A 14,088-nucleotide genomic window follows, 5' to 3' on the forward strand; every position below is an offset into this window, starting at 1 on the left:
TCCACACGGAACTTCCCACTACTATCCTTGACTGGACCTATTTCTACCCTAGTCATTCTTTTATTCCTGACATACCTATAGAAAGCCTTAGGGTTTTCCCTAATCCTACCAACTAAGGACCTTTCATGTCCCCTCCTTGCTGCTCTTAGCTCTCTCTTCAGGTCCTTCCTGGCTACCTTATAACTCTCAATCGCCCCACTTGAACCTTCACGTCTCATCCTTACATAGGCCGCCCTCTTCCCTTTAACAAGGGATTCCAATTCCTTATTAAACCACGGCTCCCTCACACGACCCTTTCCTCCCTGCCTGACGGGTACATACTTATCAAGGACACTCAATAGTTGCTCCTTGAACAAGCTCCACAGATCAATTACGCCCTTGATTGTACCTTTCTTCGACAAAGGTACAACATTAGCCATCCTTCAATCAGCAGGCACCTCACTCTTGGTATGAGATGATGCAAATATTTCTGCAAGGGGTCTCTTAATTTCCTTCCTTACTTCCCAGAACAGTCTGGGATACATTAGATCAGGTCCCAGAGATTTATATGCCTCTATATTCTCTAAGACCTCCCCGAACTTGCTCATTTAAAATGTGAAGTGTTTTTAAAACACCAAAGTTTATTTCTCTGCATTCTCTAGACTCCAGTTCTTTCTCCACAGTAAAAACAAACCAAATTATTTATTTAATATCTCTCCTATTGCCTGGGGGTCAATACAAAGACAACCTCCTTGATCTTTAAGAGGCCTCACCCTTCTCTAGTGAGCCTCTTGCTCTTAATGTATTTGTAGAGTCCCTTTGGCAGATAAGGTTAATGATAATCCAATGCTATTCTCATATCCCCTCTTTGCCTTCCTTATTTATTTCTTAAGAATGCCCGGACACACTTTAGATTGATTAAGAAATTCAGTTGAACCTAGCTGTCAATATCTAAAATAAGATTCTCTTTATTCTTGAATAGAACCTCAATATTCATTCATTGTTCCTTAACCTTACCAGCCTTCCCCTTCTTTTTAACAGGAACATAATGCCTCTGAACACTCGTTATCACACTCTTGACTGCCTCCCACTAGCAGTACCAAGTTAGTTGTCCTTCAGCCCCTGCTTGCTAAAGATACCCCTTGCACTTCTGTACTCCACTAGAGCCTCTACTGATTTGCTCCCTTTGTACCTGCTAAAAGCCTCTCTTTTCCTTCTTATCAAATCCTGAATCATCTTTGACATCCTCGTCCATAATTCTTCTAACCCAGTTCATCCTTTGACCACGAATGCCCCGATGCTCCCACTCCACTCCATGCTCAGGTTGTTGATTTTTTTCACATGCTTAAACTCTTGATATTGAAGTTTTGGAGCTCTCGTCTTGCACTTGGCTTCACGTCGGAGAAGCCATACATGTAACCTATTTACCTTTGATGGTTTTGCCAAAAATGTTCACTTGTTCTTGGCAAAACCACTTTTGTTCGTTCTCTCACTTTGTTGTTAGCCCTTTGACTTTTCCCTACAGTCACGTACCCACCTGCAGATCCTCTCTGTTTTGAGATTTTACTGAGGTTGTATTTAACACAATTTTGCTTTAGTTCCCACAGAAAACGTGGCCACAGTTGGTGCCAGTGCCACAGTAACGGAAGGAGTCAGTCGCACTCGAAATGCACTGTTAAATGGAGATACAAAGAATTACGATTGGGATTCTGGTTACACTTGTCACCAGCTGGGAAGTGGAGCTATTGTGGTACAGCTAGCACAGCCTTTCATGATCGGAACCATGAGGTAACACTCAGCTCATAGTGTCCAAGACTAATGTTTGCATTAACCTGTGTGTTCCTGTATGTAATCCTGACAAGGTCAGTTTTCATCCCTAATTGCCCTGACAAAGTGCTGGTGAGCAACCTTCTTGAATTGCTGCAGTCCTTGGGATGTAAGAGCCCCTGCAGTGCTGCCAGGGAAGGGACTCCAGGGCTTTGACCCAGTAAAAATAAAGGAGCAGCAATCTATTTCCAAGTCAAGATGATGAGTGGCTCAAAGGGTAACGTGGAGGGGGTGGTGTTCCCATGTAACTGCTGCCCTTGTCCTTAGAGATGGAAGTGTCGTGGGTTTGGAATGTGCTGTTTCAGGTCCTTATCCTTTTTTAAACTTCAAATAACTTCATTTCTTCTCTACTGACTGCATCCCCAACACTTTGATCTGTGATAATTTCATTACTTTATACTCCTTGTTTTAGGATTGCTCCTTAACACATTTTTCTCTATTAATAGACTTCTCCAACATTTGGAGAAAGATACCTCTTGAAAAACTCCCTAGTCCAGACTGATCAATCTGGAAAGTCCTCACCTTAAGTACTCTAGGTAGTAGATGACAGTGAGGACTGCAGACACTGGAGATCAGAGTTGAGAATGTGCTGCTGGAAAAGCACAGCAGGTCAGGCAGCATCCGAGAAGCAGGAGAGTCGATGTTTCGGGCCGGAGCCCTTCATCAGGAACATTGATTTTCATGCACCTCGGATGCTGCCTGACCTACACTAGGTAGTAGCCTAGAAACACTGGTACTCTCTGTTGAGTGGGGTTATGGGTTTTGGAGTTCTCCCTCAACTCCAAACATACAAACAAACCCACATGTCCAACCAAGAACTCCAAGTTACATAACTTGCAGCAAACAGCATCAAAATACAGATACATAAATTCATTATAACATGATATACCTTTGTTCACTCGAAATACCCAACAAATATAGCTCAGCTGATGCAATATCAGTAGCGGGCAATGTTTACAGATAACAATTAGAACAAAAATTATTTGATACTAGGAAAGGTATGGGCTGAATAATGAAAGGACATAGAGATCTACACAAAGAGGCCCTTTGGCTCATGGAGTCTATACCAGTCAAAACCAGACACCTAACTGTGCTAATCCTCTTTTCCAGCAAATGGCCCATAGTGTTGTGTGTGTCAATGTTATAAGTGCACATTTCAGTACGACTTCAATGTGATGACGGTGTCTGCCTGTACAACCCTTACAGGCAGTGAGCTCCAGATTCCCACCACCCTCTGGGTGAAAATAACTTTCCTCACATCTCCTGTAAGCTTCATGCCCCTTACCCTAAATCTATGCCCTATCGTCATTTATCCCTTCACCAAGAGGGAACATTTATTTCTACCTACTCTATCAAGGCCCCTCATATTTGTATAGATGTCAAACATGTCACTCCTCAATCTCCCAGCTCCAAGGAAGATAACCCCAGACTACCCAACCTCTCTTCATAACTGAAACTCTTGAAGCCAGGCAATATCCTCGTAAACTTCCTCCGCACCCTCTCTAATGTAGTCACATCCCTTCTTTAATGTGTTTCCAATATTCGAACTGTGGCCTAACCAACATTTCATACATTTCCAGCATAATCTTAAACTCTGTGCCAGGCTTTATAGAGACAAGTCGTCGGAGCCATGTTATCCACTTGGGACGTGTGTATGTGCACAGCAAGGTCCCTCTGATCTTCATAGGAGCAAATTACTGCAGATGCTGGAATCGCTACTGAAAAGGAAATCACAGCTGCTCAGGAAGCATCCATGGAGAGACAGCAAGCTAATGTTTTGAGTCCAGATGACTCTTCATCAGAGCTGATCTTTGATGCTTCCCAAGGCCTTACTCACCAAGTATTCTCTTGCTTTGTTTGTTCTACCCAAATGGTTCTACCTCACACTTATATGGATTGAATTCTCTTTACCCCTGGTTAACCCTGACACATCCTCCTGGTTTCTAAGGTTACCTTCCTTGCTATTTATCACCCCACCAACTTTTGTATCATCTGCAACCTTATTTATCAGCCCTTCGACATTCAAGTATAAATCATTTACATAGACCATAAATAGCAAAGGCCTCAACCAAGGCCCCTTGTGGACCCGCTGAACACAGACTTGCAGTTGCAAAAGCACCCCTTGACTATCACCCTCAGCTTTCTGCCACTCGGCCAGTTCTGGATCAATCCCACAGGCTCTTACCTTTGCTATCAGTCTCCCATGCAGGATCAATCCAACTTGGCCAATTACTCCCCAATCAGTCTATTCTCGATCCTCAGTAAAGTGATGGAAGGTGTCATCAACAGTGTTATCAAACAGCAATAACCTACTCAGTGACACCCAGTTTGGGTTCCCCCAGGGTCACTCAGCTCCTGACCTCACTCCAGCCTTTGGTCAAAAGAGCTGGATTCCAGAGGGGAGGGGAGAAGGACGCCCTTGACGTCAAGGCTGCATTCGACTGAGTGTGACATCAAGAAGCCTGAGCATAACCAGAATCAGTGCTTATCAGGGGACATACTCTTCACCGGTAAGAATCATACCTGGTACATAGGAAGATGGTTGTGATTGAGTCAGTTCAGCTCCAGAACATCTCTGTGGGAGTTCTGAGGGGAGTGTCCCAGGCCCAACCATCTCCAGCTGCTTCATCAGTGACCTTGCCTCCATCATAAGGTCAGATGTGGGGATGTTCACTGCTGATTACCCAGTGTTCAGCACCAGGGAGGTGATAACCTGGTGGTATTATTGCTGGACTGTTAATCTAAACACCCAGGTAATGTTCTGGGGCTTTGAATCCTGCCATGACTGATGGTGGAATTTTAATTCAATAAATATCTGGAATTAAGAGTCTGAAAAACCAGTCTGTTTCACTAATGCCCTTTAGAGAACGAAACTGCCATTTTTACCAGGTCTGGTATACATGTGACTCCAGACCCACAGCAACAGCTAACTCTTGACAGCCATATGGGCAAGACATTGCTGGCCCAGCCAGTGATACTCTCATCCTGTGAATGAATTTTTAAAAAATGACACATCAGTTGCTGGAGCAGCTCATGTTCAAATACAGCAAGATCTGGTCAGTATCCAGACTTGAGCTGTCAAATGGCATTGCACAAAAGCCAGACAATGACTGTGCAACCACTGCTTCTTGACCTTCAATCATATTACCATCACTGAATCCCCCACTATCAACATCCTGGGGATTACCATGATCAGAAACTCAACTGGACTCATCACATAAACGTAATAACTACAAGAGCAGGTCAGAGTTAAGAATACTGCGGTGAGTAACTCGCCTCCTGACTCCCCAAAGCCTGTCCACCATCTACAAGGCACATGACAGGGGTGTGATGGAATACTCCCCACTTACCTGAATGGGGGCAGCTCCAACAACACTCAAAGAAGCTCAACACCATCCAGGAGAAAGCAGCTGGTTTGATTGACAGCATGTCCAATTCCTCCACCACCACCGACGCTTAGTAGCAGCAGTGTGTACTATCAACAAGATGCACTGCAGAAATTCACCACAGATCCTCAGGCAGCACCTTCCAAACCCATGATCACTTCCATCTAGAAGGACAAGGGCAGCAGGTACATGGGAACACCATCCCCTTCAAGTTCCCTCCAAGCTACTCGCCACCCTGACTGGGAAACATATAATCATTCCTTCAGTGTCACTGGGTCAGAAGCCTGGAATTCCCTCCCGAAGGGCATTATGGGTCAACCTACAGCACACGCACTGCAGCGGTTCAAGAATGCAGCTCAACCCCACCTTCTCAAGGGGGCAACTAGGGACAGGCAATAAATACTGGGATAGTCAGCAGTGTCCACGTCCCATGTATGAATTTTAAAAAGTACAGTGAGCAGCAGCAGTAAAATGGAGCTGAAATGCATGCTGATTTCTCTACTCACCACCACCACCACCACTGAAGAAAACCTCAGGTAGGGAACGTTCCAAGAAAGAGTGCATTCATTTTGGTGAAAATGGGATCTTGATTCTGAAACATTTTAAAGGATCCATTAATCAACATCGGGAGATCGGGGAAATTGAATTCTCTTCTTTCATGTTGTGATTGTTTGATTTTGAATGCCATTGATTGTTTTAGGTTGCTGTGGTGGGATTTGTTACAACCATTCATTGTGAGCAGTTTTCAAAGCAGATGAACTTTTAATTAAAAAAAAAGTATACTTTCAGCTTTGAATTTATAGAGCATGAATTAGTTAAGGAAAAGCCTCAAGGAATAGCTGTGTAATTGTATGATATTAACATCACATGGATGAAGGAACAGGTCTTGCGAAGACAATTCTTGTAATTAGGTTGGGAGCTAAAAAGCAGGACTATGAGGTCAGTGATCTCAGGATTACTCCCCATGCCACAGGCTTGTGAGGCTAGGAACAGACAGAGAGTACCATTGAACATGTGGTTACAGATTTTGAGTAGTGATGGACAAGAATAAGAGTGGCCCTCATGTTCTCCTACTGAAACATTAATTACCCATACTGGCTCATTCCCTAATACCAGGTCTAGTATGGCCTCCTCTTGGGTTGGATTGTCAACATAGTGTCTCAAAAAGCCCTCCTGGACATATCTAACAAATTGCTCTCAATCTGAGTCCCAGTCAATAAGAGGAAAGTTGAAGTCACCCACCACAACTACCCTGCTTTTTCACACCTTTCCAGTATCTGACTGCATATCTTAATTGGGCAACTTGGAGAAAGTGAGGACTGCAGGTGGTAGAAAGTCAGCATTGATAAAATGTAGAGCTGGAAAAAGCAGCATCAGAAGACCAGGACAGTCGATGTTTCAGGCAGGACCCTTCTCACAGAATAGAACCTCTACAGTGTGGAAACAAGTCATTCGGCCCGACAAGTCCACGCCAAACCTCCGAAGAGTAACCCACCCTGACCCATTGCCCTACCCTGTTACTCTACATTTACCTAACCTACAAATCCTTGAATGCTATGGGCAATTTAGCCCATAGAGGGGGAGGTGTGGTATTGTTAGTCAAGGACAGTATTGGGGGGCACAAAGGATGTTTGAGAACTCATCTACTGAGGTAGTATGGGCTGAGGTTGGAAACAAGAAAGGAGAGGTCACCCTGTTGGGAGTTTTCTATAAGCCTCCAAATAGTTCCAGAGATGTAGAGGATAGGATTGCAAAGATGATTTTCAGACTGGAAGCCTGTGACCAGTGGAGTGCCACAAGGATGGATGCTGGGTCCACTACTTTTCGTCATTTACATTATCAATTTGGATGTCAGTTTAAGAGGTACAGTTAGTAAGTTTGCAAATGACACCAAACTTAGAGGAGGAGTGGACAGCGAAGAGGGTTACCTCAGATTACAACAGGATCTTGATCAGAGGAACCGATGGGCTGAGAAGTGGCAGATGGAGTTTAATTTAGATAAATGTGAGGTGCTGCATTTTGGGAAAGCAAATCAAGGCAAGACTTATACACTTAATGGTAAAGTCCTAGGGAGTGTTGCTGAACGAAGAGATCTTGGAGTGCAGGTTCATAGCTCTTTGAAAGTGGACTCACAGGTAGATAGGATAGTGAAGAAGGCGTTTTGTATGCTTTCCTTTATTGGTCAGAGTATTGAGTACAGGAGTTGGGAGGTCATGTTGCAGCTGTACAGGACATTGGTTAGGCCACTGTTGGAATATGGTGTGCAATTCTGATCTCCTTCCTATTGGAAGGATATTATGAAACTTGAAAGAGCTCAGAAAAGATTTACAAGGATGTTGCCAGGGTTGGAGGATCTGAGCTACAGGGAGAGGCTGAACAGGCTGGGGCTGTTTTCCTGGAGTGTCGGAGGCTGAGGGGTGATCTCAGAGAGGTTTATAAAATCATGAGGAGCACGGATAGGCTAAATAGACAAGGTCTTTTCACTGGGGTGGGGGAGTCCAGAGGGCATAGGTTTAGGGTGAGAAGGGAAAGATATAAAAGGGACCTAAGGGGCAACTTTTTCACGCAGAGGGTGGTACGTGTATGGAAAGAGCTGCCAGAGGATGTGGTGGAGGCTGGTACAATTGTAACATTTAAGAGGCATTTGGATGGGTATATGAATAGGAAGAGTTTGGAGGGAAATGGGCCGGGTACTGGCAGGTGGGACTAGATTGGGTCGGGATATCTGGTCGGCGTGGACGGGTTGGACCGAAGGGTCTGATTCCGTGCTGTACATTGTGCCTCGGTACACATTACGATAAATTCAATTCAATTCTATGACTCTATGATTCTGGATAGGAGTGAGAGTAACAGGGTAATTGTTATGGGGGTCTTTAACTTTCAAATATTGACTGGAAATACTATAGTTCGAGTACTTTGGATGGGTCAGGTTTTGTCCAATGTGTGTACGAGAGTATCCTGACACAGTATGTAAACAGGCCAACATTAGATTTGGTAGTGGAGAATGAACCTGGCCAGGTGTTACATTTCGAGGGAGATGAGCATTTTGGTGATCGTGATCAGAATTCAGTTATGTTTACTTGAGCATTGGAAAGGAATAGATATATACCGCAGGGCAAGAGTTATAGCTGGGGGAAAGGCAATTACGATGCAGTTAGGCAAGATTCAGGATGCACAGGATGGGTAAGGAAACTGCAGGGGATAGAACATAGAACAATCCAGCGCAGAACATGCCCTTCGGCCCTCGTGTTGCGCCGACCTGTGAACTAATCTCAGCCCATCCCCTTACACTATCCTATCATCATCCATGTGCTTATCCAAGCACTGTTTAAATCTCCCTAAAGTGGCTGAGTTGACTACATTGGCAGGCAGGGCATTCCACACCCTTACCACTCTGAGTAAAGAATCTGCCTCTGATATTTGTCTTAAATCTATCACCCCTCAATTTGTAGCTATATCCCCCCTTCTAAGTTGCTGTCATCATCCTAGGAAAAAGACTCTCACTGTCCACCGTAACTAATCCTCTGATCATCTTGTATGTCTCTATTAAATTCCCTCCTAGCTCTCCAATGAGAACAGACCCAAGTCCCTCAGCCTTTCCTCATAAGACCTTCCTTCCAAATCAGGCAGCATCCTGGTAAATCTCCTCTATACCTTTTCCAACGCTTCCACATCCTTCCTGTAATGGGGCGACCAGAACTGTACCAATATTCCAAATGAGGCCCCACTAGTGTTTTGTACAGTTGCAGCATGATATCACGGCTCCGGAACTCAATCCCTTGACCAATAAAACCAATAAAGGCACCATATGCTGCCTTAACAGCACTATCCACCTGGGTGGCAACTTTGTGCATGGATCTATGTACATGGACACCAAGATCTCTCAAGATTCAGAGATGTACAGCATGGAAACAGACCCTTCGGTCCAACCTGTCCATGCCAACAAGATATCCAGACCCAATCTTGTCCCACCTGCCAGCACCCAGCTCATATCCCTCTAAACCCTTCCTATTCATATACACATCCAAATGCCTCTTAAATGTTGCAATTGTATCAACCTCCACCACATCCTCTGGCAGCTCATTCCATACACATACCACCCTCTGCGTACCACCCTTAGGTCTCTTATATCTTTCCCCTCTCACCCTAAGCTGTCTTGTTCTGGGCTCCCTGACCCCAGGGAAAAGACTTTGTCTATTTATCCTATTCATGCCCCTCATGATTTTGTAAACCTCTATAAGGTCACCCCTCAGCCTCCCAAGCTCCAGGGAAAGCAGCCCCAGCCTGTTCAATCTCTCCCTATAGCTCAAATCCTCCAACCCTGGCAACATCCTTGTAAATCTTTTCTGAACCCTTTCAAGTTTCACAACATCTTTCTGATAAGAAGGAGACCAAAAATGCATGCAACATTCCAACAGTGTCCTAACCTCCACACTACCAAGAATCTTTCCATTGACCTAGTACTCTGCCTTTCTGTTATTCTTCCCAAAGTGCATCACCTCACATTTAGCTGCATTGAACTCCATTTGCCACCTCTCAGCCCAATTCTGCAGTTTATCCAAGTCCCCCGGAAACCTGTAACATTCTTCCACACTGTCCACTACTCCACCGACTTTAGCGTCGTCTGCAAATTTACTAACCCATCCACGTATGTTATGCCTGGGCCACGTCATTTATAAAAATGACAAAGAGCAGTGGTCCCAAAACAGACCCTTGTGGCACACCACTAGTAACCGGACACAAGGCTGAATATTTTCCATCAACCACACTCGCTGCCTTCTTTCAGAATGCCAGTTTCTAATCCAAACTGCTAAATCACCCTCAATTCCGTGCCTCTGCATTTCCTCCAACAGCCTACCATGTGGAATCTTATCGAAGGCTTTGCTGAAGTCCATGTACACCACGTCAACTGCCCTACCCTCATCTACATGCTTGGTCACCTTCTCTAAAAAACGTACAGAGGTTTATGAGACAGGACCTGCCCTTGACAAAAACATGTTGACTATCTGAAATCAAATTGTTGCTTGTTAGATGATTATAAATCTTATCTCTTATAGTCCTTTTCGAAACTTTTCCTACATCAGAAGTAAGGCTCGCTGGTCTATAATTACCTGGGTCATCTCTGCTGCCCTTCTTGAACAAGGGCACAACATTTGCAATCCTCCAGTCCTCAGGTACTAAACCTGTGGACAATGACAACTCAAAGATCAAAGCCAAAAACTTGGCACTCTTCTTCCTAGCTTCCCAGAGAATTCTTGGAAAAATCCCATCCGGCCCAGGGGACTTGTCTACTTTCACACCTTCTAGAATTGATAACACCTCCTCCTTACTAACCTCGATCCTTTCTAGTCTAACAGCCCGTATCTCAGTCTTCTCCTCTACAATATTCTTCTTTTCCTGAGTGAAAACATATGAGAAATATTCGTTTAGCATCTCTCCAACCTCCACAGGGTCCACACACACCCTCCCCCTTCTGTCTTTGACTGCCCTATTCCTCGAGGTAAAAACAATGACTGCAGATTCTGGAAACCAGATTCTGGATTAGTGGTGCTGGAAGAGCACAGCAGTTCAGGCAGCATCCAAGGAGCAGCGAAATGGACGCTTTGGGCAAAAGCCCTTCATCAGGAATGCCCTATTCCTACCCTAATCATCCTCTTATTCCTCACATACCTATAGAAAACTTTAGGGTTCTCCTTTATTCTATTTGCTAAAGACTGCCCATGTCCTTCCTTGCTCTTCTTAACTCTCTGTTTAAATACTTCCTAGCTGATCTGTAACTCTCTCATCGCCTCAACTGAACCATCTCGCCTCAACATCACATAAGCCTCCCTCTTCCGCTTAACAAGAGATGTAATTTCTGTAGTAAACCTGGTTCCCTTACCTTATCACTTCCTCCCTGCCTGACAGGGATGTACCTGTCAAAAATGGCAATACCTTTTCCTTAAACCATCTCCACATTTCGATTGTCCCCATCCCCTGCATTTTGCTATCCCATCTTATGCCTCCTCAGTCTTGCCTAATCGCATTATAATTGCCCTTCCCCCATCGATAACTCTTAACCTGTGGCATATACCTATCCCTTTCCATCGCTAAACTAAATGTAATTGAATAATGGTTACTCTCTCCAAAGTGCTCATCTACCACTAAATCAATCTCTTGTCTAGAGGAAGAAGAAGGCTTTTGCTTGGATGAGACATGAAGGCTCAGTTCGGGTGCTTGTGAGTTACAAGTTAGCCAGGAAAGACCTAAAGAAAGCGCTAAGAAGAGTCAGGAGGGGAGATGAGAAGTCATTGACAGATCGGATCAAGGAAAACCCTAAGGCTTTCTATAGGTGTGTCAGGAATAAAAGAATGACTAGAGTAAGATTAGGGCAAGTCAAAGATAATAGTGGGAAGTTGTGTTTGGAGTCCGAGGAGATAGGGGAAGTGGTAACTAAATATTTTTCATCAGTATTCACACTGGAAAAAGACAATGTTGTCAAGGAGAATACTGAGATACAGGCTACTAGACTAGATGGGATTGAGGTTCATGAGGGGGAGGTGTTAACAATTCTCAAAAGTGTGAAAATAGATAAGTTCCCAGAGTCAGATGGGATATATTCTCGGATTCTCTGGGAAGTCAGGGAGGAGATTCCAGAGCCTTTGGTTTTGACCTTTATGTTGTCATTGTCGATAGGAGTAGTGCCAGAAGACTGGAGGATAGCAAATGTTGTCTCCTTGTTCAAGAAGGGGAGTAGAGACAACCCTGGAAATTATAGACCAGTGAGCCTTACTTTGGTTCTGGGTAAAGAGTTGGAAAAAGTTATAAGAGATAGAATGTATAATTATCTAGCGAGGAATAAATTAATTAGGGATAGTCAGCACGGTTTTGTGAAGGGTAGGTAGTGCCTCACAAACCTTATTGAGTTCTTTGAGAAGGTGACTAAACAGGTGGATGAGGGTAAAGTGGTTGATGTGGTGTATATGGATTTCAGTAAGACATTTGACAAGGTTCCCCACAGAAGGCTATTGCACAAAATACAGAGGCACGGGATTGAGGGTGATTTAGTGGTTTGGATCACAAATTGACTAGCTGAAAAAAGACAGAGGGTGGTGGTTGATGGGAAATATTCATCCTGGAGTTCAGTTACTCATGGGGTACCACAAGGATCTATTTTTGGGGCCACTGCTGTTTGTCATTTTTATAAATGACCTGAATGAGGGCGTAAAAGGCTGGGTTAGTAAATTTGCGGATGACACTAAGGTTGATGGAGTTGTGGATAGTGTCGAAGGATATTGTAGGTTACATAGGGACATAGGTAAGTTGCAGAGCTGGGCTGAGAAGTGGCAGATGGAGTTTAATGTGTCAAAGTGTGAGGTGATTCACTTTGGAAGGAGTAACAGGACTATGGAGTCCTGGGCTAATGGTAAGATTCTTGGCAGTGTAGATGAGCAGAGAGATCTCGGTGTCCAGGTACATAAATCCCTGAAAGTTGCCACTCAGATTGATAGGATTGTTAAGAAGGCATACAGTGTGTTAGCTTTTATTGATAGAGGGACTGAGTTTTGGAGCCACGAGTTCATGTTGCAGCTGTGCACAACTCTGGTAAGGCTGCACCTGGAGTAATGTGGACAGTTCTGGTCACCGCATTATAGGAAGGATTTAGAAGCTTTGGAAAGGGTTCAGAGGAGGTTTAACAGGATGTTGCCTGGTATGGAGGGAAAGTCTTACGAGGAACGGCTGAGGGATTTGAGGCTGTTTTCGTTAGAGAGGAGAAGGTTCAGAGTTGACTTCATTGAGACATAGAAGATAATCAGAGGGTTAGACAGGGTGGACAGCGAGAGTCTTTTTTCTCAGATGGTGATGGCGAGCACGAAGGGACATAGCTTTAAATTGAGGGGTGATTGATTTAGGACAGATATCAGAGATCGTTTCATTATTCACAGGGGTGTGGAACACACTGCCATCTTTAAGGTCGCTTAAGTGGTCTTTGGATAAATATATGCTTGATAATGGAATAGTGATGGTTAGATGAGCTTCAGATTGGTTCCACAGGTCGGCACAACATCGAGGACCGAAGGGCCTGTACTGCATGGTTATGTTCTATGTTCACTAGCCAATCCACCCTAACCTGCACATCTTTGGACTGTGGGAGGAAACTGGAGCACCCGGAGGAAACCCACACAGACACGGGGAGACACAGACAGTTGCCCGAGGCTGGAATCGAACACTGGTCCTTGGCGCTGTGAGGCAGCAGTGCTAACCACTGAGCTACTGTGTCACCTCAGGAATCCTTAATTGGGCAAAGGCCAGTTAAATGCAAATTAGATGGGAACCGAGGAATGTGGATTGGAAGCAGGTATTTGAGGGACAATCTATGTCTGGCATGTGGACGGCTTTTAACAACCAGTTGATTAAAGTGCAGGATGTGCATGCTCTTCAAAACAGAAGGATGGGAATGGCAGGATTCAGTAACCACGATGACAAGGGAAATTGTAAATTTAATCGAAAGGAGTAGGAGGGGCACAAATGTCCTGGGCAGGAGATTTCTTTATGTGATTTGGGATGGTTTAAATGAGTTGGGCAGGGAGGTGGGAACCATCTGAGGTGGGGGGGTTGGGGTTGGGGGGGTTGCAGTGGGGTAGGGGAGGTGAGATCTAAACCTGAGACCCAACCAAGGTCTGTACACTCGCTCAGTTCTTCAGGTTTTCTTTTATTTTCCTCTTCCTTGTTTAGTCCTACGTGAGCTTTCAGAGTACGGGATATGGATGTCAGGGTAGTTGCGTGTTCCTCCTGTAGAATGTGGCAGATGAGAGACACTTCACATATCTCTGTCGACTACATTTGCGGGAAGTGCACCCAACTCCAGCACCTCGAAAACTGAGTTGGGGAACTGGAGCTGGAGCTGGATGAACTA

The 14,088-nt window shown here is 44.6% G+C and overlaps 1 protein-coding gene across 1 annotated transcript in view; it reads left to right on the plus strand.

The window, feature by feature from the left end:
* LOC122540250 (BTB/POZ domain-containing protein 9-like) overlaps window positions 1-14,088 on the plus strand; it is a 151,541-nt gene that overhangs the window by 100,465 nt on the left and 36,988 nt on the right. The window contains exon 5 of the mRNA XM_043675684.1: window positions 1,578-1,767. Within this exon, the coding sequence (XP_043531619.1) occupies window positions 1,578-1,767 (190 nt within the window). The remainder of the gene's footprint in view (window positions 1-1,577; window positions 1,768-14,088) is intronic.

The sequence above is a fragment of the Chiloscyllium plagiosum genome, chromosome 3, assembly GCF_004010195.1.
Source record: "Chiloscyllium plagiosum isolate BGI_BamShark_2017 chromosome 3, ASM401019v2, whole genome shotgun sequence".
In the NCBI taxonomy this organism is placed as follows: domain Eukaryota; kingdom Metazoa; phylum Chordata; class Chondrichthyes; order Orectolobiformes; family Hemiscylliidae; genus Chiloscyllium; species Chiloscyllium plagiosum.